At 44.6% G+C, this 20,543-nt stretch overlaps 1 protein-coding gene and 1 long non-coding RNA gene across 2 annotated transcripts; one reads left to right on the top strand and one right to left on the bottom strand.

The window, feature by feature from the left end:
• Window positions 1-2,768: 2,768 nt before the first annotated feature.
• On the top strand, window positions 2,769-13,176 carry LOC138570054 (ADP-ribosylation factor-like protein 4A). The gene is made up of 2 exons (XM_069648619.1): window positions 2,769-3,014; window positions 10,731-13,176. The coding sequence occupies exon 2, from the start codon at window positions 10,744-10,746 to the stop codon at window positions 11,434-11,436; it is 693 nt and encodes a 230-aa protein (XP_069504720.1). The 5' UTR covers window positions 2,769-3,014; window positions 10,731-10,743; the 3' UTR covers window positions 11,437-13,176.
• LOC138570055 (uncharacterized) lies at window positions 6,421-7,891 on the bottom strand. Its single transcript, XR_011303392.1, has 3 exons — window positions 7,786-7,891; window positions 7,192-7,360; window positions 6,421-6,761 (listed from the first exon to the last, which is right to left on the bottom strand). It is a non-coding gene; the product is annotated as an uncharacterized lncRNA (long non-coding RNA).
• Window positions 13,177-20,543: the final 7,367 nt, after the last annotated feature.

The following is a 20,543-nucleotide window of genomic DNA, read 5'->3' as shown; positions in this document are numbered from 1 at the left end:
TGCTGGGGGGTGGGGGTGCTGTGGGACATGTGTGGGACATGAGTGGGGGCCTGCTGGCAGGTGCCACTGACTGCTGGGGGGTGGGGGTGCAGGGGGACATGTGTGGGACATGTGTGGTGGCCTGCTGGCAGGTGCCCCTGACTGCTGGGGGTGGTGGTGCAGGGGGACATGTGTGGGACATGTGTGGGGGCCTGCTGGCAGGTGCCCCTGACTGCTGGGGGGTGGGGATGCAGGGGGACATGTGTGGGGGCCTGCTGGCAGGTGCCCCTGACTGCTGGGGGGTGGGGGTGCAGGGGGACATGTGTGGGACATGAGTGGGGGCCTGCTGGCAGGTGCCACTGACTGATGGGGGGTGGGGGTGCTGGTGGACATGTGTGGGACATGTGTGGGGGCCTGCTGGCAGGTGCCCCTGACTGCTGGGGGGTGGGGGTGTAGGGGGACATGTGTGGGACATGTGTGGGGGCCTACTGGCAGGTGCCCCTGACTGCTGGGGTGTGGGGGTGCTGGGGGACATGTGTGGGGGCCTGCTGGCAGGTGCCCCTGACTGCTGGGGGGTGGGGGTGCTGGGGACATCTGTGGGGGCCTGCTGGCAGGTGTCCTGAACTGCTGGGGGGTGGGGGTGCTGGGAGACATGAGTTGGTGATCATATTTCAATGTGACATGTAGCTTGGCTGGGGGGCATGCCCATGGTGGATGGGCTGCCTGCTGGACATGACCAGGGGTGCAGGGTAGTCCCCTGTGTTGTGGGCTGCCTGCAGGGGCCGTGGAGGGGGTAGAGGGGACACCTGGGAGGACCCACACTGCCAATTCACGTGTAGGACTCCCTGCGCACCCCCGAAATACGCGTTCCCCGCTCTGACAGCAAAATCGCGTGTGAAACTTCATGCGCAGCCCGGTAATACATGTACCCTACTCCAATCGCGTGTGAAACTTCCCGCGCACCCCTGAAATACACGTACCCATGCCAATCACGTGTGAAACTTCCCGCGCACCTCTGAAATACACGTACCCAGCCCAATCACGTGTGAAACTTCCCGTGCACCCTGAAATACACGTACCCAGGCCAATCGCGTGTGAAACTTCCTGCGCACCCCTGAAATACACATACCCATGCCAATCGCGTGTGAAACTTCCCGCGCACCCCTGAAATACACGTACCCAGCCCAATCGCGTGTGAAACTTCCCGCGTACCCCTGAAATACACGTACCCAGGCCAATCGCGTGTGAAACTTCCCGCGTACCCCTGAAATACACGTACCCAGCCCAATCGCGTGTGAAACTTCCAACGCACCCCTGAAATACACGTACCCAGGCCAATCGTGTGTGAAACTTCCCGCGCATCCCTGAAATACACGTACCCAGGTTAATCGCGTGTGAAACTTCCCGCGTACCCGTGAAATACACGTACCCAGCCCAATTGCGTGTGAAACTTCCCCCGCACCCCTGAAATACACGTACCCAGGCTAATCGCGTATGAAACTTCCCGCACACCCCTGAAATACACATACCCAGGCCAATCGCGTGTGAAACTTCCCGCACACCCCTGAAATACACATACCCAGGCCAATTGTGCGTGAAACTTCCCGCGCACCCCTGAAATACACGTACCCAGGCCAATCGCATGTGAAACTTCCCGCACACCCCTGAAATACACATACCCAGGCCAATCGCGTGTGAATCTTCCCGTGCACCCCTGTAATACATGTACCCCACTAGCACAGGCCCTTTTGCGTGTGAAAGTTCCTGCGAACCCCGTAATACACGTACCCTGCTGAAATTGCGTGTGAAACTTCCCCCGAACCCCAGTAATACACGTACCCCACTCACACAGGCCCTTTCGCGTGTGAAACTTCATGCGCACCCCAGCAATACACGTTCCCCGCTTGGCGTTTGCTGTTTGGCAGCCCTGTAAACTGGTCCAGGGTTAGCGCAGCCCTTTGCGTTGAATTGGGAATTTTGATGGCTTTTCCTTGTGCGAGGGCTTTCTTGGGGGCCTAATTGGTGCTGCTGCAGGGTCGATGCGCCACTCTGCGCCACGGCTGGTTTTGGAGGCTAAAATCCATGAATACGCTGTGCGCGGAAATCGATTTTACCGCACGCGGCTGGCGCAGACATTCGCATGCGCACACTGTGCTCCAGCCGCGTGCGCCACTTTTGTGTGAAATTCTATGAATTACCCTCAAACTATGTCACAAACTTCCAGCTGCTGCTGTGCATGATGTTAGAGATTTGTCAAATAGTGCAAGGCATTAGGAGTAGGACTAATAAAGAAGAGTTTTAGAATTCTAGACAGCCCTTTAACGACCTGCAATTATTGCAGGTCGTTAAAGGGCGGCCAGCACCCCTTTCCAGGATGCTCTGTGGAAGGCGACGCGCGAGCTTCGCCGCATTGTCAACAAGCCAAATGAGACCTGCACAGTTTTTCAAATAAGCGAGGAAAAAAACTGCAACAGGCGACCTCAAAATATTATACGTGATTTTGGCCAAAGCAAGCGCAAAGTCGCTCATTATCACTGCCGGTATGTATTTTACACTGTAAATATGCGTTGTATGTTCGGTAACTACGTCCTTTCCTGTAACAAGCGCCACAATGCCTCTGGGCTGTTGCAGGCTATTACAAAACTAAATAAATAAATAAATAAATAAATAAATAAATAAATGAATGATAAGCGGACACGTGCACTCCGCTGGGCAGCTCTGCCTTCGTCGGAGTCTCCTGAAGGAATGATGACGCGGTTGCTGGAGGAGGGGCGGCAAGCCTCGCACGAGCAGAGCGCCATCTGCAGTGCCAGCGCCCTCGACGGAAAAAACCCGGAAGAGTAGAGCTGCAGTCCTCGCGCCTGGAGACCCAGCGGGCAGAGCTTTTATACACAAACTCGGCACAAGTTCGCATGAAGCGTCCTTAGAAGACTGAAATCGTAAGGCGAGGTCCCGTACTCAAAAAAAAGGAGAAAACCAGGCACCTTGATCTAAGACCGATCATCGCGTAGACAGCAGCAATACTCATTTGGAAGGTAATGCTCCTTTGGCGCACGGAAACTGGCTGGCATGGGGGTCAGACGAGGAAGAAGTCACCTATTTAGTTGTGATGTCTCTTGGAATGGATTAGGGTACTATTATGTATTGCCTCATTGACGCATCATATATGCCTAACTGATCATATATGCCTAACTGATCGTTTAATTTGTCAGTCAAAAAAAACATGTTAGCTTCTTTAAATGCAAGTCGAAGTAGATTGCTCCATAGTTCACGTCCCCTACTCGTGAGTACGTTGGAAGCCTTCCCCTGATGTGACGTGTGTATCTGAGTGGGGTTGGGTGGGTGGATGGGTGTGTGTGTGTGTGGTGGGATTGTACACTTAAACGTTTTATTATGATCTGGGTCGAATTGAATTACAGGAAATGTCAATGTGTCGCCGCACGTTATACTAGCATGCTAAAGTAAGTCAGACTATATTTGCACGGATGTGTTGCTCCACTGTTATAAGTTGACCAAGTACATAGTGTGTGTGTGTGCGCCACCATATAGCTAACTGCTGTGCGCCTAAGGTAAATGCTATTAGTGTCATACTGTTGTGATTACTCTGTTGAGTACATTTTTCATATAGTTTATTTTTGTGCGCTTAAATTACCATTCACTTTATTGTTGTGCCCACAGTTTTAGATATTCCAAGTGACTTTTTTTCTGATTGCTCTAAGAGTCATAGTATCATCATTTTGAATCGCTCTGTTAAAGAGTGTACTATAACCGGCATTAACTAAGTTAACCCGTTCTTTCCCTGCAATTTTACTAGGTTTACTATTTCACTAGGTTAGACCGGCGGGTTCTTACTACGTTATTATTTTTTGTTTAGGTGCTAAGAAAGCACTTAGTTGTGGTTGCTTGTGAAGAATTTGCACCCTCTCCCTACATTCTTTCCACGCCAACATACAAGCATATCCATCTGACTGTTTCTCGTTTGTTATGCAGCTTACTGTGAGTTAAGAGCCCAGCGGTGCGCAAATTCTACTAATCTATGAGTATCATCAAATGTAGATTGCTGTGGCCAATCCTGTGCTCGGAACAGCTCCACAACCCATTTTGTCTTAAAAGTTTGGTTGTGTGACATGTGTAATTTTAGCTCCCCCTCACCCCCCCTTGTTATTGCTAGGTATCTTAATACATTCTTCTTAGCTTAGCTGCATGAATGGACACAAATGGATATGATAAAAAAAAAGGTTCTGTAAACCGTTTGCCCATCTCTCTCCCGCTGGTGCTAATATATAATGCAATCATAATGATGAAGCAAAGACAACTCTGGGGGATAACTGGAGTGTATGGTATTGCAATAATGTAGATGCGCAGACTGGATGGAACTATGATCTCTACTTTGTGTACGCGTCTTGATAGCGTTGTGTTTATTATGTAAGATGAAAGACAGAAAGAGACTTAGCAAAGTGGATGGCATAGCAGGCAGAGAACTGGGCAGACTAGGTGGAATTTTGTAGTTTGTGGTCATCTCACATTCAGGGTAGCTGGTATAAAGCAACAGGGTGATGAAAAAAAATGAATGCAACTTGCAGGTCACAGAACTAGGATTGCCATCAAAAGCATTTGGCCTGTGTTATTATGTACATCTTCAAGAGTGTTCACTCGTCAGTATGATGCATCTTCCCCCAACAACTGAAATATAGTTGACACTGTGAGATTTATGTACAATAACCTAAACTTTTCTCTAGAGCATAGAGACACTGCAGTGGTTTAGCGATACTGTAATTTTGCATTTTATAACAACTTAAATTATCAGGAGTGGTAGTATCCTCCCTACTACTTCTGATTTGCAATTATTTGAAGAAAGAAAAACATACCTAGCACTACCACACAGGCCTTTGGCACTTGAGTGGCAGAGACGATTACTGCTGTACTCTCTCCATTTGCCCCTTTGAACTTGCGGTAAACGGAGAAAAGAGGGTGGAGAGAACTCTGAGCAATGCAGGGTGAGCTGTGCTTTAATTGAACAGTAATTTAAATTGCTAGCTTTACTACACAAGTGTCAATTAAATTAGGAAACCTACACAAATGCATAGCAAATTGCTATGCGACGCTGCTTATTTATGTCCTGTGACTTGCATTATATGTTTTGAGGTTTGATAGCAGAATTGTCTGTAGATAATTAATGATGACCTGATGATTAATGAAACCTGCTTAATGGTGTGCCAGTGTTGTGATATGATGGCACAGAGAGGCAATTGCTCAATGTTATCATCTATTGGCTTCATAAGAATCGAGTAAGGCAGGCAGTGCAGGAAAAACGGGTGGTAATTTCATTACAGCCACTTTTTTGGGTGTACTGTTTACTGCACCGCCGCCTATAGGTTTGACCTTAAAGTGGGGGATTTTCTTCCAGCATCATGCTGGAGGTAAGCCTGCCACTTTAAAGCAAAACTTCACCACAATTACGGCCAGCGATAATATGATAAAGTCCCTATGGTCTAAAAAATTGGGATTAACACAGCTCTACTACCACTTGTAGTCCAGTGATAAACCAATGGGACCTAGTGGCAGTAACGATAAGCACGTTTGGAAATAATTTGCTGGATTTACCGCTGAATGACCACCAGTCACATTGAGGCTGTATGTCATGGTCAAATGTTGGCTGACCCGTTTTAGGTCAATTAAATGCCTGTTGACTGAGCAAATAATGATCCCAGTGCTTAGAAATTGGAGCAATCCTGCATGAAGTGCTACATACAAATTTGAAATGCTTGTCTGGATTGCCTCGTGTAATCCAGGATAGGCGTCCCCAACCACGTAGACCCAGGGGAGTAGCAGAACAAGTAGCAAGAGAGAAGGGGGGGGGGCACGTGAATCAAACCATTGAGCAAATCAACAGGATACAATTGCTCTCAGCGCAGGAGCTCAAAGAGGGGATAGAGCAGGTCAAGGAGAGTATAAAATCAATCAATCTTTAATGTACACATATCCAATAACATTACATATAGTGCTGAAATCACAATAAAAACAACATAAAAACAAACAGTCAATAATGGACATCTCCAATTAAAGTGCATATTAGTCTAGTAAACGTCCTACAGTGTAAAGTGGACACAATGTGCATAAAGTAATTCTGAAACATATAGCACAAAAGCACAGCTCCATTCTCAAATTAATGCCTAGTATATATTCAAAAACAAAATTATATAACCAAAGTAAGGCAGAAAAAAGAAAAGTAGAGAAGGAAAAAGAATAAAGAAAGATAAACAAAAATCATGCATATATATATTTAGAGGGCACCATCCCACGCAGGTCAAGACAGTCAATATTTCCTGCAAAGTTAGTTGGTTGTCCCCAATCAAAGGTGAATTTGACAGTAAGCTGACAAGTTAAAAATGCATCAGTATTAACCAAAGCAGATGCAATACTTGTCTCCAATCTGACCACAATAGTCAACGACCAGTACCTGGTGCAGCTGCCAACAATCTCATGGGCTGCACTGGTATCTTATAAAGGTAGTTTTGACGACTAGTAAGCAATGTCTAAGCTGTCTGTCTCTTTACCTAAAAAGAGAGAGAAGGCTTGACAGTCATCTTCCTCAGGAAAGGACAGAATTGGTAATCAATTGTAAAAAACACATATAATTTCTTCACACATAGTTTTTCAAAAGGCACTTATTAACAGACAATGATGAATGTCTTGATATTATTCCATATGCCCCTTCTTCATGTGGTTCTTCCTTAGTTGGCGAGGATGGTCAATATGTTCCATCTTGGTTCAACTCAAAACTATGGTTACATCAAATAGGGGAAGAACACAGAGAAGAAGAGAAAAGGGGGTGTGAGATAATACATCTGTAAAGGTTAAAATCGCATAGTCAAAAACATTCCTTGACCTGATCTAGCAACCCCACAAACAAATCCATACAAGCAATTTAGAAAAATATTCTTAATAATGATAAATAATTAAATGTCCCCACAATCTGCTGTAAGGAAAGTAAAAAATGGGGAGTCCTAAATAAATAGGAAAATGTCAAGGAACATAATGTCCCTGCACCTTTGCCGCGAATATACAATTAAATTAATCCGACCAGGCAGACGGAGAGACGAAAGCCTAAATAAATCATGGTGTTCACTACCATCCCAGTGGTAAAGAAACTAAACTGCAGAGTTGAGAGCAACCTACCAGCTCAATATATTGCAATTCACAAATCCATACCTTCAAAGCCAAAGGAAATCACTCTTCCTGAGTGAAACCGAAGAGAAGAAATCAAAGAGAAAAGAAAATCTCTTAATGATGAGACATCAAAGTCTTGTGAGGGTGCAATACCGATCCAAATGTGGTGGGGGTAAGCCCCATCACTTAGTATCCTAGTGCAATCCCCATCCTGAAGAGGTTAAAAAAGGAAGGGGAAGAAAAAAGGGGGAAAGGGAGAGGGGGGGGAGAAGAAAGACAAAGAAAGAACCATTAAATAGTCTGGCTAGAATCAAAAATACCACCCCCTAACGTGGTCTGACCCTCTGAATCCGAGGACATTATGCTTGTGCCAAGGCTCCGTTAAATGTGTAGAGCTATAATACCTGGGCATTGTTGCCCAAGGCTATGCAGAAATAGTGGTAACACTCCTGCGCTAGATAGATAGCACTTGGCAAGTAACATCAAAGACAGAGGTCCCCCTTGCCCATAGTACAATAGTCCAATATCAAACAGGGAAGCAAAGGGATAATATCACAGACCCCTAGGGCAGTTACCCAGCGGAAAAAGACCCAAGTAATGGGCGCGAACGGATGCGAAGAATGGCCCCGTTCTTACCTGCGTCTGACCGCTGAGCGCATTACACGCCGACTACTTTCTCCGGCAGCCGCATAGCCCGCTCCAAGGAGTGCTGCCGTATGCATACGTTCCTCGGACGGCTCCGAAATAAAGCGGAAGTCAAAGTGAAAGCCGCTTTCACTTCCTCAAGTACCGTATGATCACCGCACGTGACTATGTCAAATAGTCACGTGACATTAACTGGGAAGCCCAGTTCTTAAAGGGGCATAACATGCATAACGTGTTGCATGCAAAAAGTAAACAGATGTCGATTGTACCTACAGACTGAGGAGAACAGTAAAGAGAAGAGAGAGAAAAAGGGGAGAGAGAGAAAAAAGAGAAAACCCCCCTCAACCTGCTCGGATTGTTGATTAAAGCAATCTAAGCAGGCAACAGTTTGTCTCAAAATTATGTGTTAGTATAGGCATTAGAATAGCGGCAAGGTAGATCTCTTTGCCTGATAATGTATGGCAGGGAGCCAAAGAAAAAGGAAGTCGTCCTCATGTGTAGCCCACATAGAGGGTCAGACTAGCGATGTAAATACTAGAATCCTATCTAAAGTCACATAAATGGCCCAAATTTCCTCAACTGTTGGAAGGAAAGCAAACCCCCACGTGATCCACTTGCAGAGTGCACATAGCAATATTGATGCTAGGAGCCTGTCTAGATGCCCATAGAAGTCACATAGATGATCCCAATTGCATAAACTGGTGGAAGAAAGACATCACCCCATGTGTAGACATACTGGGGTCCTCATCAAGGAAGATATCAACATGCTGTCTTTGAGAAATACAAATACCGCTAGAGTAGACGCAGAAGGGATTGGCAACTAAATCCATGCTGGCATCAATATATAGTGCAGGTAAGGCTATTCTCTGGGAGTGGGTATATTTAGAAATGCCAGCCTCTTAGACCGGCCATCAGATGACACAATGAAGCCATTCTTCTTGATGGTTTAATCCAGTATGATAACTGTCAGTTTGTTACATCCACCACTGTTCCCTTTGTGATAGTCTGGCTGCTGTATTGAGACGATCTGTCCCCATGACTCGTTCTAATGCCCACCATTTAAGGTCGTCACAGTTATGGCCTAATTCCAGAAAGTGGGCCACTAGCGGGGCATTATTGGTGTTGGTCCGGATTCTTGATTTATGTTCCGAAATTCTAGTTTTGATAGGTCTCGCTGTCTTATCTATATACGCTTTGATACGCGGACAGATAATGACATAAATCACATTGGACGAGTTACACATGGTATGTTGCTTAAGAGCCCATGCTCTACCATTGATGGATACTGTAGAGCAGGCTGTGGTGGATTTACAGGCATTGCAGAACCCATATGCGAAATGTCCCATGTGTCTGGATTGCCTCTACAGGGACACATTTTTGCAGAGTTTGTATTTCATTTGTAAATGCAACTATTCAATTATTTTTTAAGAGTGCTTGCACTTGCTGGAGTGTCAGGTTTTGAATCTTTGAACTCTAGTCTTGAAGATTTAAGCGAGGCTGTGACCCCTTGTATTGTTGTAATGACAATAACTCACCATGAGCAACGGCTTTGCTGCCGCAGACCATTTATAGTACATTTAACGCATTAACTCCAAGTTCAGGTTTAATGGATATTTTACCAGTGTAAATAAAATTGTAAGAGTAAAAATAAATTGCCTCAGCAAGAGTGTAAAGTGTGGGACATGCAACCCGAACATTACTAAACTTACATTACCATACATGAACATGAATAAGACACACAACCAAAACCGTTGTGTAGCAATCAAAGAGGTCTGGCTTAAAACACGTTATTACATTAAAAAACCGTGTCTGACACATGCATGTGAACGAACACACCACATAAATGCATCTTGATGATACATGCACACAACACATGAACTTCGTTGTGCAATTAAAGCATGCACACACTGAAAGAACATCATTTGTTTGTTAAATGGACACTTTTCAATTGTATTTAAAGTTTTCCATCTTATTACTGCTGTGATCCTAAAATGCTTAGGAAATAAATATGCAGGAGATGTGCTCCTCTCCATGAGCAATTACAGACACAACGCAGAAACAATGCCTCCTCTTACTGTGCTCTGTTTCTGATAGAAGCTCCTTCATGGCCTGCAATTTCATCCAGATAAGAATCAAAAGATGTGATCTGGCTTCTGTCAAGGCACCTGTCCTTTGCACTGCACGCTGCTCTCAACTGGCTCATAAATGATATGCTCAGAAAGTTACTGTCCTATGTACAAGATTTGAATGCAGAAAAAGGTCTGGTAGAACACTTATCTGGAATCCTGGTTCCATTGTAGACTTCTGTATCAGTACATTTTACACCTGCTTAGGGGTGGTCCTTCTAGTTTTGTCCGCTACCATCTTTGGCAATCCAATTCTTGCTAAATATTTTTCGTTATCGCACTTGCGTGTACAATATAAGCTATATGGTGTGTGTTTGTGCTCGTTTCGGCTCCTTAAGTTATTTGTGCTTATTAAGAGAGCAGAGGGAGATTTGCTTAAACAATATGCTATCTGTTTTGGCACTTATGACTTACTTGAACATGACCAGACTGTATGTGTGGGCTTTATATAACTCAAACCTAGCTATAGGTAACTGTACAGCTGGGGTGCCCACGGAGGGTACCAAGCTCCTTCAAATAATGAGCTGCAAGTACAGATACTGTAACAACAAGGTGGAGCCGCATGAGTTGGGGGTGGCACTGATCCTCATGCACCTTTATCACTTCATGGGACACCACACAATTTGGATGTTTTTTTTCTGCACGTACTGAGCAAGGCAGACTTCCAACTGATTTGACCAATTTAGTGTGGGACTGCTGTTTTGCAGAAAATAATGTTTTTAATGTGATTAATATCACTTTTCAGATTTATTTTTTATGTTTTCTTTTTTTAAAGTTAATCCAAATTGTTCTTTTTGCCTCCTCTTTTAGGTGGTTGTGTCTTATGCTGTTAACTGGTGAGTCTAGCCAGGATTGCTGGTTTGGATTGTTTGTGGCGGTCGCCTTGTTGCGGAAAGGAGCAGACTCTTTCAGAATGGGGAGTGGGCTTTCTGATCTGAGCTCTCTGTTGTCAAGCCTGCCATCCTTCCATTCATTCCACATAGTTATCCTTGGGTTGGACTGTGCTGGGAAGTCAACGGTTTTGTACAGATTACAGTTCAATGAGTTTGTGAACACTGTCCCAACAAAGGGGTTCAATGCAGAGAAAATCAAAGTGAGACTGGGAAAATCGAAGGGTGTAACTTTCCATTTTTGGGATGTGGGCGGACAGGAGAAGCTGAGACCCCTCTGGAAATCCTACACACGTTGCACAGATGGTATTGTGTTTGTGGTGGACTCGGTTGACACTGAGAGAATGGAAGAAGCAAAAACCGAACTCTATAAAATCATCAAGATATCTGAAAACCAGGGTGTGCCGGTGCTCATAGCTGCAAATAAGCAGGATCTTAGGCATTCTCTTTCACTTTCAGAAATGGAGAAGCTGTTGGCATTGCGTGACCTGAGCTCTTCCACGCCTTGGCATCTCCAGCCTACGTGTGCAATCATAGGCGATGGACTCGAAGAGGGACTGGAGAAACTGCATGACATGATTATTAAGCGACGTAAAAGTCTGAGGCAACAGAAGAAAAAAAGATGAAATGGAATGAATGCCCCCTTGTTTGAATAAAGTAATTCCATCGTCCTTGATGTAACAAGATCCGTGTCGCAGGCCTGGTCTGCTTCTGGTGATGCTGTTCAGTGTGGGTCATCGTTCATCTATCCATGCATCTGCTTCTGTTGTGGTAGAAGTGCTGATGCATCAATTTAAGCTTCTCTAAGCTTCCGGACACCCTTGTAATCTGTGGGAGCTCTCAAGATGAGTTGTGGAAGGAAAACTGGCTAAAACTGGCTAGGCTGTGATGGACATGAACGTACTATTATTCTCAAGTAAAACTGCTAATTATTTAATTAGCAAGATGGACATCATTCTATTTAATTGCTAAGGAAAACGCCTGTATTTTATTCATAAAGCCTTGTATGTTTAATTGTTGCTTCTGTGCCCAACTGTCAAATTGACCAGTATATCTTCGGAGAAACTATATGGGTGCTTTTAGGCAGGCTGGTTGTCCAGGGAGTTTAGCCCTCTTCAGAGAGGTGAATGCAGACGGTGGTGGGTCCAATTTCAGCGGTGGTGGTTAATTTAGGATGGCAAAATTGTTCAGGGCATAGACACTGTAATGTTTTGTATGTATGCAAAGCATAATGGATTAATCTTCCTGATGGCGCTCCGATGTGAAATCGCACCACCAAGCATCCACCCCAAGAAATTACTTCTTACCCACTTTGGTCACCTGAACAAAACGACCCCACGCACAGCTTACACTTCGGTTTTAATGACTGGTGTGAAGTTTGGCTCTGGTTTCTACATAATGGGTAGTCCCTATTAAACACTTAAAGTGGAAGAAAATGGAAAGGCTTTTGACCACAGATTCCGATCTGGTGGATGTTACTTTGTTCAAGTATGGAAGCTTGTATTTCGCTAGGTTTCATGTAGCATGCCAGACAGCTCGATTAGGCTACTTTGTATAGGCAAAGCAGTTTTCGCTGCTCCCGGTTTAGATGATTTATGCAGGTACAGAGTACTAGTGAGTCTCTATTTTGTTAATACATCAATATCACACTTGCCATACTTTACTTTTCAAGTACTTGACAAATCAATCCCAAAAGTATTGTGGCATTAGTACTGAGCGTTTCTAAGGATGGACTTGCCTTCAGGAGCTTTGCTTTTTGTAGGGTTCTAAAAGCACTGATAGATGATGTTTAGCATTACAGCGGAATACATTCAATTCAAGGATATTGCTCCTTGTAAGTTTTAAACTTGTGTTTACAAAGTTTGAGAAAGTATATGCTGTGACTAGAAACTGTCAATTTCTGAAACAATGAGTTTGGCCAAATCTGTTGCCCCGATTTTGTATGTAAAGGTATTTGCTATAGGAGTAGGTGATGTCATATGACATCTGGATTTTACACTTGATACTTGCACTTCATTTCTTTACCCCTCAGCAAATCGTCCTTTGTGTGCATCCTGATCGCAAACTATCTTGAACATGACCAACTGAAAGTCTGCTGTATTCGTTTAGATCTTGAATCTACATTGATAACTTTGTTTTCCTTTTGCTAAGATATTGATCTTTCTTAGACGGTAAACAAAAATGCACTTTAATGTCTCACAGCATTTATTTTTGTAAAATCATAGTCATTTTAACATGCCTCCACTGGAGCCTTTTTGCATGTTGGACACTGGTGACACAATTCACTCGGTTGGTAAATGTCTATATTTATGGAAATGCTGCAACCTTCCTCAGACACAAATAAACACAATTCTAAATGTGCAGAACGGTTGTCATTTATTTTGTGTATGGGTGGTGTAGAGGATGCTTTTCCAATGGTCGTGCACCAAAAAGTACGCTGTTTTGCAACGTGTCTCCACCCATTCTTAATGATACACTAGCATATGATTTTTTGTTCTGGTCAAATGCCTGCGTTTTAAACATCAATCATTTGGCCTTGGTCCCAGAGAAGCCCTCCAGTGACCATTACTTACTTTTTTTTTTTAAATTGATTTTCCACTCCCTGCTGAGTTCTTAGAAGCCAACATCAGTGTTACTTGTGCCGTTAGTTGGTGCACGGTGCACAGTAGTTTATATTTTGAAAACATTATTTTTAAACATTTTTTGTACAGATCCACTTTCCTTTCGTAAGGTGCTAGATTGAGTTCTTGAACTCTGCCCACGAACCTGGACATTGTTTTTACACAGAGATTCACAGGGACACGTATTCAAATACACTCTTACAATCAAGGTTTCTTGCTTAAAACAATTATTTAACAGTCAGTTATACAAGCCTTCTTCAGAAGGGAGCAAAACATGTAATACTTAAAATATACTTCAAAACACATTGGGCCCCATTACAACTCTGGCAGTAGCCGTGTCCCTGTTAAGGGCACGGCTGCTGCCGGAGTTGCATTTTTTTCCAGCACCCGCGAATGGGCATGAACCGGGTCATGCCGAGCACTGCGGACCCAGTAATTGCCCATTTGCGAGTGCCAGAATAAAGGGCCTCACAATCCCCATTCTGCCCCATAGGGATGAATGGGGATGGGGAGGTCGGATGCACCGGCACATAGAGAGTTGTATCGGTGCATCTGACGTGCTCTGCCTGCTGTGGGATCTTCTGACCCACTGGCTCTGCCCTGCAACATCACTGGGCGCTGCTGTCATCAAAAACAACAGAATGGCTGCCGGAAAGCCTTATGCGTGCTAAAAATCTGTGAGAAGTGCGCAGAGAAACCTGACAAATAGGCCGCCAATCCATTTTGCCTATGTCAGTGGTAAAACAGGAGACCACACTGCCAAACCCTATCATTGAGCTGCCCACAGAGTGAAATAGAGCTGCTTGAAAAGGCAGTGCTGCATTGCCAGGAAAATCCAGAAGTGTTTAAATCCGTTTTTCCTTGGCTGTTGAAAGTGCAAAATCATGGCTCCCAAACAGCAGAGAAGATCCAACATCCTTGTGGGGTGTTCACCATCGCCTTATTTAAGGAATCACCATAAGCACAATGTCAGGAGAAACACCTTTCATCATAAAAAAAAATCCACATTCAAAAGGTGCTTGCTTGGAGAAATATGTCAGATATGGGTGCAGTACCGCCGCTCGCCTGCGTCCTAGCTCTCATTACTTCTACTGTCAGTTTAAAACTTGTGTCTTAAAATCAAATTGTAGAAAAGAAGAGACTTGCCATCAATAGCAATATGGGTTTCTACAAATCAATTTTGATGTTTTAAAAAGACTAGAATGAAGAGATTTGTGTGTATATTGGTAGAAAATGTAAATTGTATTTTAGAAAAGCCAATTTTTAAACAGTGTTTTAAAGTGAAATAATGTGTGCCACACTGGACGTCAAAGACATTCCACAAATTCTCCCCAAACAAAGGAATCTCCCTCCTGTTCTCTGCTTAGGAACTGGCATTGGGCCTCACTATGAGGTTGGAGGTAGCCATGGTGCCATTAGCGCCATGGCTGCCTCCAATATCGTACCGACTCCGGTCTGGTGGATGGAGCAATTACCGGTCCATTCCGAGGTCGGAGGGACCGGTAATTCCCCATTCACCAGAGCCATTCCCCATTCCCATTTGAACCCCATAGGGTTCAATGGGAAGGCGGCAATAACGGTACCGCAAATTGCGGTACCGTTATTGACCCCGGTTTCCCCTTGCAGGTCCCGTCCTTAATGCCTGGTAAAACCAGGCATTTGGGAAGGACCCGCAAAGGGAACTTGTAGTAGGGCGGTAAGGGCACCGGTGCCGGTAATCCCTTACCGCCCACCTCGTAATGAGGCCCATTGAGTTGTTAATAGAAGTGGGAGGAGATTTTGGCCTGTTGCTCTGAGTGGAGACAAAAGACTCCCTTGAGTGAAAGGAAATGCAAATTTGGGTGTCAACAGAAACCAACTGCCAAAGGAAGAGAGGCTCAGGTTGCTCTGGCCCAGCCAAACCTTGGAGGCGGAGCTGTACTGATATGTGTATCTGAAACTTCAAGGAAATATCTTTCTGGAAAAAGACTCATAGAAAACTGAACAATTTGGAAAAATCTGTATTTTATAGGTTGTTAATATGAAAATGCTGCTCACAGTTTGAAACTACTCAGAGACTGGACTACTAAAATGTTGATATTGTAGCAATTGTGATCATGCTAGGAATATGAAAGTTTACAGGATTATGCCCAGATGTCATGCGCATGTATATGGAAAAATGTGTACAGATCTGACACTGGGTAACCAACCAACAGCACGAAAAACTGCCAGTTTTGAACCGAAACTCTCAAGAAGATGGGACTTGGACAGATACGTACTCTGTTAAAGCTGTGATGTGAATATGTATTATTAGCAAGTTGGTGATATTGTAGATATGCTTTCTATGAAAAATAGATTTTCTGTGTCAAAACAAAGGGGAGGACCTAGAGGCACCCCCACACATTCACCCATCAACTGATTTACTGGCGAAGCACTCTGCAGGAGAACCCAGATCCAAGGCTCCAGAACTCTGAAAGCAGAAGGCCCAATTCCAAAGCTGAACCCTTCTCAGCTGGCCTTTAAAATCTTGCAACCTGATTTTAACCTAAGACATCAAGGGGCACATCAAAAATTGAACAGCCTGGCTGTGCTGTTTTCTGCTTCTTGCCAAGAACTCTTGCCAGAACCCAGTGATCCAAACCAGTAGAGAAGAGCTGAAACCAGATAGCTGTAAACTCCAGAACCAACCCGTCATATCCAGTCCAGAGTGCCGTGCAGAGAACAGAGTTCTGTGCTGAGTGCAGAACGGGTGCCTGAATCCTGTCTGGTGGGCTAACAGAATTCCAGTCCAAAACCTTTGACCAGATCCTGACGGGCCTATTTCAAAACCATAGTTGTGAGTATTTAGCATAGAATTGTCCATAGCCAATCTCTTATCTTTAAGTAATCCTATCCAACCCATTCCAACATATCCAGACTGCATTGTAGAATCTCTTTTGTCTGTTCTGATTCTTTCCCTCATCCATATAGTCCTTTGTTAATTGTAGTGATAATATCATCTTTGCGCTAATATATTTGCTGAAGAAAGACAAGTGTCTCGGCGGGCAAAACTCAGAGCGGAGGCGCCCTGTTCTGGTGGCTGTACCGTTGGGTATCTTGCATCTTCATAGCCTGCTTAGTGCCAAGAAAACTATTGTTTATAATATTCAAAAGCGCATCTTTCATTTGAAAACCTTGACTCATTCTGAAAAAAATCAACCTCTACTAAAACCTTCATAACTCCTGAACCGTACATGCTAGAAACAAAAGTTAAGTGTCCAAATTGAAGCTAACATCCTCAGCTTTGAAAAGAATCTAAAGCCGCATTCCAATTTTTCTGTAATCGCGTTTCTTGCGCGCTGAAAAGTTTGCTGCAAATCTGCATTTGGCTCAATTTCATCACATGTAAAATAGCTATTTCATGCACTCAACCTCTGAATTCAGTTTTCTATCTGCCAGTCCTTCAATCCTCATTGCTAGTGTTTACCTGAAGCTATCCAAAGCAGATCCCACTAGTTTTTAATCTCATTTAGAGAATTAGATCCCTTTTTAGCATTTTTCCCATTCATTATAAGCCACATTTAAACGCAAATGACCTGTTTTGAAATCCTTCCTGTCCCTCTCTAAGCTTGCTGGGGAAATTGGGATTGAAACTGCATTTGTAGAGTGTTTATTCCTGAAACCTGTTTTCTCTCCTCCCATCTCTATATTGCATATTAGGGGGGATTGAGTACTATCAGGGGGAAAAGTGATTACATTGCATTTGATTGAGCACATAAAAGTATTATTTCTGTGCTGCATTAATTTTCTATCATTGCATTTAATTGAACCCACAAAAAGTTTATTCTATGCTACATTATTCTTCTCATCCATACTCAAACTGATTAAAGAGATTGTTGATTTTAATATCACCCAACGCTGATCATGGTATAAATATTAATAGTGTGATACCTAGATATTGTTCAAATTCATAAAAGTGTGATATATATCTTGCTCAAATCCATCAAATACATATTTTAACTTTGAAAAACAACCTACTTCTTTGTTCAGTGAGACCTGGGGGGGGATTCAAAGAGAGGGGCATGATATAAGGGTACATCATTCATAAATAAAAGAACTTTAGACATAGAAATATATAATTAAGGGTTCCAGCTGGGCATCACACGATGGGCATTGACTTAGGCGGAGTGCTGGGTTAAAATCACTTACAGATTGGGGGCTCATCAAGGGATTTCTGAATTCGATATACCACTTATGACAGCTTAATACAGTGTGCTAACTGACAGGGTACATAAATCCTGTTGGGCTACCAAGCTTTGTTACACTCTAAGGAATCGGTCTGTTTTGCAAAAATAAAATAAACTTCTGTAAGTCAGGAAGGAAATTAATATTTCCAGAATGGTGACTTTGGTAGAGATTAATATGGCTAAACAACACCTATTGCATAAATTATTTGTAAGGGGTGAATGGACAGAGCAGGATCAGAATGTGTGGTTGGAGACAATCACAGAACAGATTGCTGCAACAGGGTTAGATATATGGCAAGATCAGGGTCCATTACATAGGGCCCTGAGTGAACTATATATGGCCCCTAAGGCAAAGGATGAACAAAACAAGATTGCCAAAATAGCGGCAAATCTCTACCTATCTATTGGAGCCATGCAGGATAAATATGCTGAAGGCCAAGATCTGGCAAGTAAGCAACTGCAGGCATTAGGAAAGGCCCAAACTGATCTGGACTCTGCTGAGCAGAGGCTACAGAGGAACCAAGAGTCCGAAAATGAAAGTAGGCAGTACATAACCAAAATAAAAGAGGACATGGGTATCCTGCAGCAGGAAAAGGCAGAACAGGATACCAGAATTCTGGCCTTGCAGAAGGAGTACCAAGAAAGTTTGGACTCTCTACTGCAGAGCCCGAAAAAGCGGGAGCAACAGATACGTTTCAACAGGGCATGCACAGAGCTGGTAGCCACCCTGCAAAGCCAACTAGACAGAGAGAAAGAGGAGAGCAATACATTAATCCTGAAAGACCTGGACACCCAGGACAAATTTGATGAAGAGTGCCAGAAAGCTGGTGCGCTTGAAAGACAGAGCGACGACCTGGCAGCACAGAGGCAGGCTCTTGCTCAGGAAAGGCACACCTTCGGCCAGGAAGTCTGTAAATTAAAAGAGAAAGTAGAACAACATCGCCTGGAGGGACTGGGTGACCTCCAAAAAGAGCATGAAAAATTGTTAGAGCACACCAAGAGGGTGGAGAGGCTCTAGCCAGGAAGGACCAGACCAGTATGGACCGGACTCGGGAGGTAACCCTCCTGCAGCAAATACTGGCCCAGTACTAAAAAACAACACAGGAAGCACAGATAGACAATGAGGCTCTCTGTGAGAACAATGACAGGTGCCACAGACAGGTAGCCTTGCAAGTGAGATTGATGGAGACTAGTAAGGCCTTGATTGAGGAACAGAAAGCTCAGGTTCTTGCATGGCAACAGGCAACAGGGCAACATGGCAACAGGGCAACATGGCATTGCCATGGCAACATGGCAACAGGGAGCAGGGGCTGATAGAGATGAGATTTTCTGGGAAAGGGAAACACCTGAGCATAACCTCGGGAGCCCTAGTACCAGAGGACTTCACCTCTTCCAGTCCCTGGACTCTTCCACCCCCATGTCCACTGGCGCACATGAGCCAAGGGCCACGGGATGGCAGATTTCAATCCAATCAGAAATATGGGGCTCATAGACCAGCACCTCCCAGGAATGGATGGGCGGGCATCTGGGTATGGGTACCCAAGTACTGTGAAATTTACTGGGGAACTCCATGACAGTAGGCCCACTAAGGGCATCCTGAAAACCTCTGCCCAGCTAGGACAGTGGGAGGGGGGGTTACCCATCAAATCCTGGGAGCAAGGAGGAATCAGACGACTCCTCTGAGCGCCCCAGGACACAGGAGACTAGGTCCCCACATTCTGCCAGCTATTCCCAGGCTCGCAGAATCCGGGAAAACCTAGACGACCAGACGGGCACCTCTGGGAGCAGTGCCTCTGAGTCAGAGGAGGAATGGACAGGGTTACCCGAACTAAGAAGGCCAATAAGGCAAAAGGGCCTTGCTTAAGGACCCCTTAAAACAAATCAAGGCGATAAGGAGCGTCATCACTCCCTATCATAAGAACGCCAAGTATTCTGTTAGGGAGCACTTGGAGCTCTTGAAGCAGATGATAGAAATTTTCCATTTGAAGGACAGCCAAAGTTGTATTCAATATGTGAAGTGGACCTTCTCACCAGAATACTCCAGCTTCTTTGAGGAGCTGGAGAACTAAAATCACTCTAGGTGGTCCACCTATAGGGCGACCATCTTGAAGCATTTTTCTGTGCATAGAAATCCTCAGGAGGCTCGCAAGGCAGCCTACAATGTGCAATGTGGGGAGGATCAGGCCCCACATGAATTTGTGCAGGAATTAAAGCGTGCCTTTGCGCAGACCACTAAAAGGGTGCGCACGGACAGCAAAGAATTTGTCAATAATTTTTTCCAGGCTCTACCAAAGTACTTCATGTCCCAGCTAGTGAGAAACTTTCATGAGAAAAGATCACTAGACGGGGTCATTGAACAGACCACCCGAATCCATGAGGTGCAAAAGCCCATAGAAACTAAAAGCCCCAAAACAACCAACACCCCTGCTGCTGCTAAAGTGGCAGAGGTGAAGGTTGCCCCCATTTTAGATTTGGAGATGGGGGACCTAAAAACCCTCCTGAACAAAATCAGAGCAATCCCAAGCCCAGAAGGCCCTTGGGCCAGTCACAGAGCCAAGTAGCTAGTCCCACAAATGGGATCCCTCACTCCCCTGACTACATAAGCCCCCGCTACAAGGGGAACAGACCTATCCTGGGTTATGTGTGGACTCCTCCAGCCCAAGGGGGGTGATCCACCCAAGCACCAGCTAACCCAGGGAACTTCCCTCCTCACTTCCACCAGGAGGGCAGAAATTCCCCAAATCCTGGACAGAACTTTTTCCCCAGGTACCCACAAAACTTTCAACCCCAGAATAATCCATCCTTCTTGCCCCACTTTCCTGAGCCCAGACAACCTAATGTGGGAGAGGGGAGGCTAAAGGTGGAGGGATACCCACATTTTCCAAACCCGGGGTATTTTCAGAGAAG

The sequence above is a fragment of the Ambystoma mexicanum genome, chromosome 2q (genome assembly GCF_040938575.1).
Source record: "Ambystoma mexicanum isolate Mex_15411 chromosome 2q, UKY_AmexF1_1, whole genome shotgun sequence".
NCBI classification, from domain to species: domain Eukaryota; kingdom Metazoa; phylum Chordata; class Amphibia; order Caudata; family Ambystomatidae; genus Ambystoma; species Ambystoma mexicanum.
Note: the sequence above shows the minus strand (reverse complement) of the source record. Positions and strands in the feature narration are given on the sequence as shown.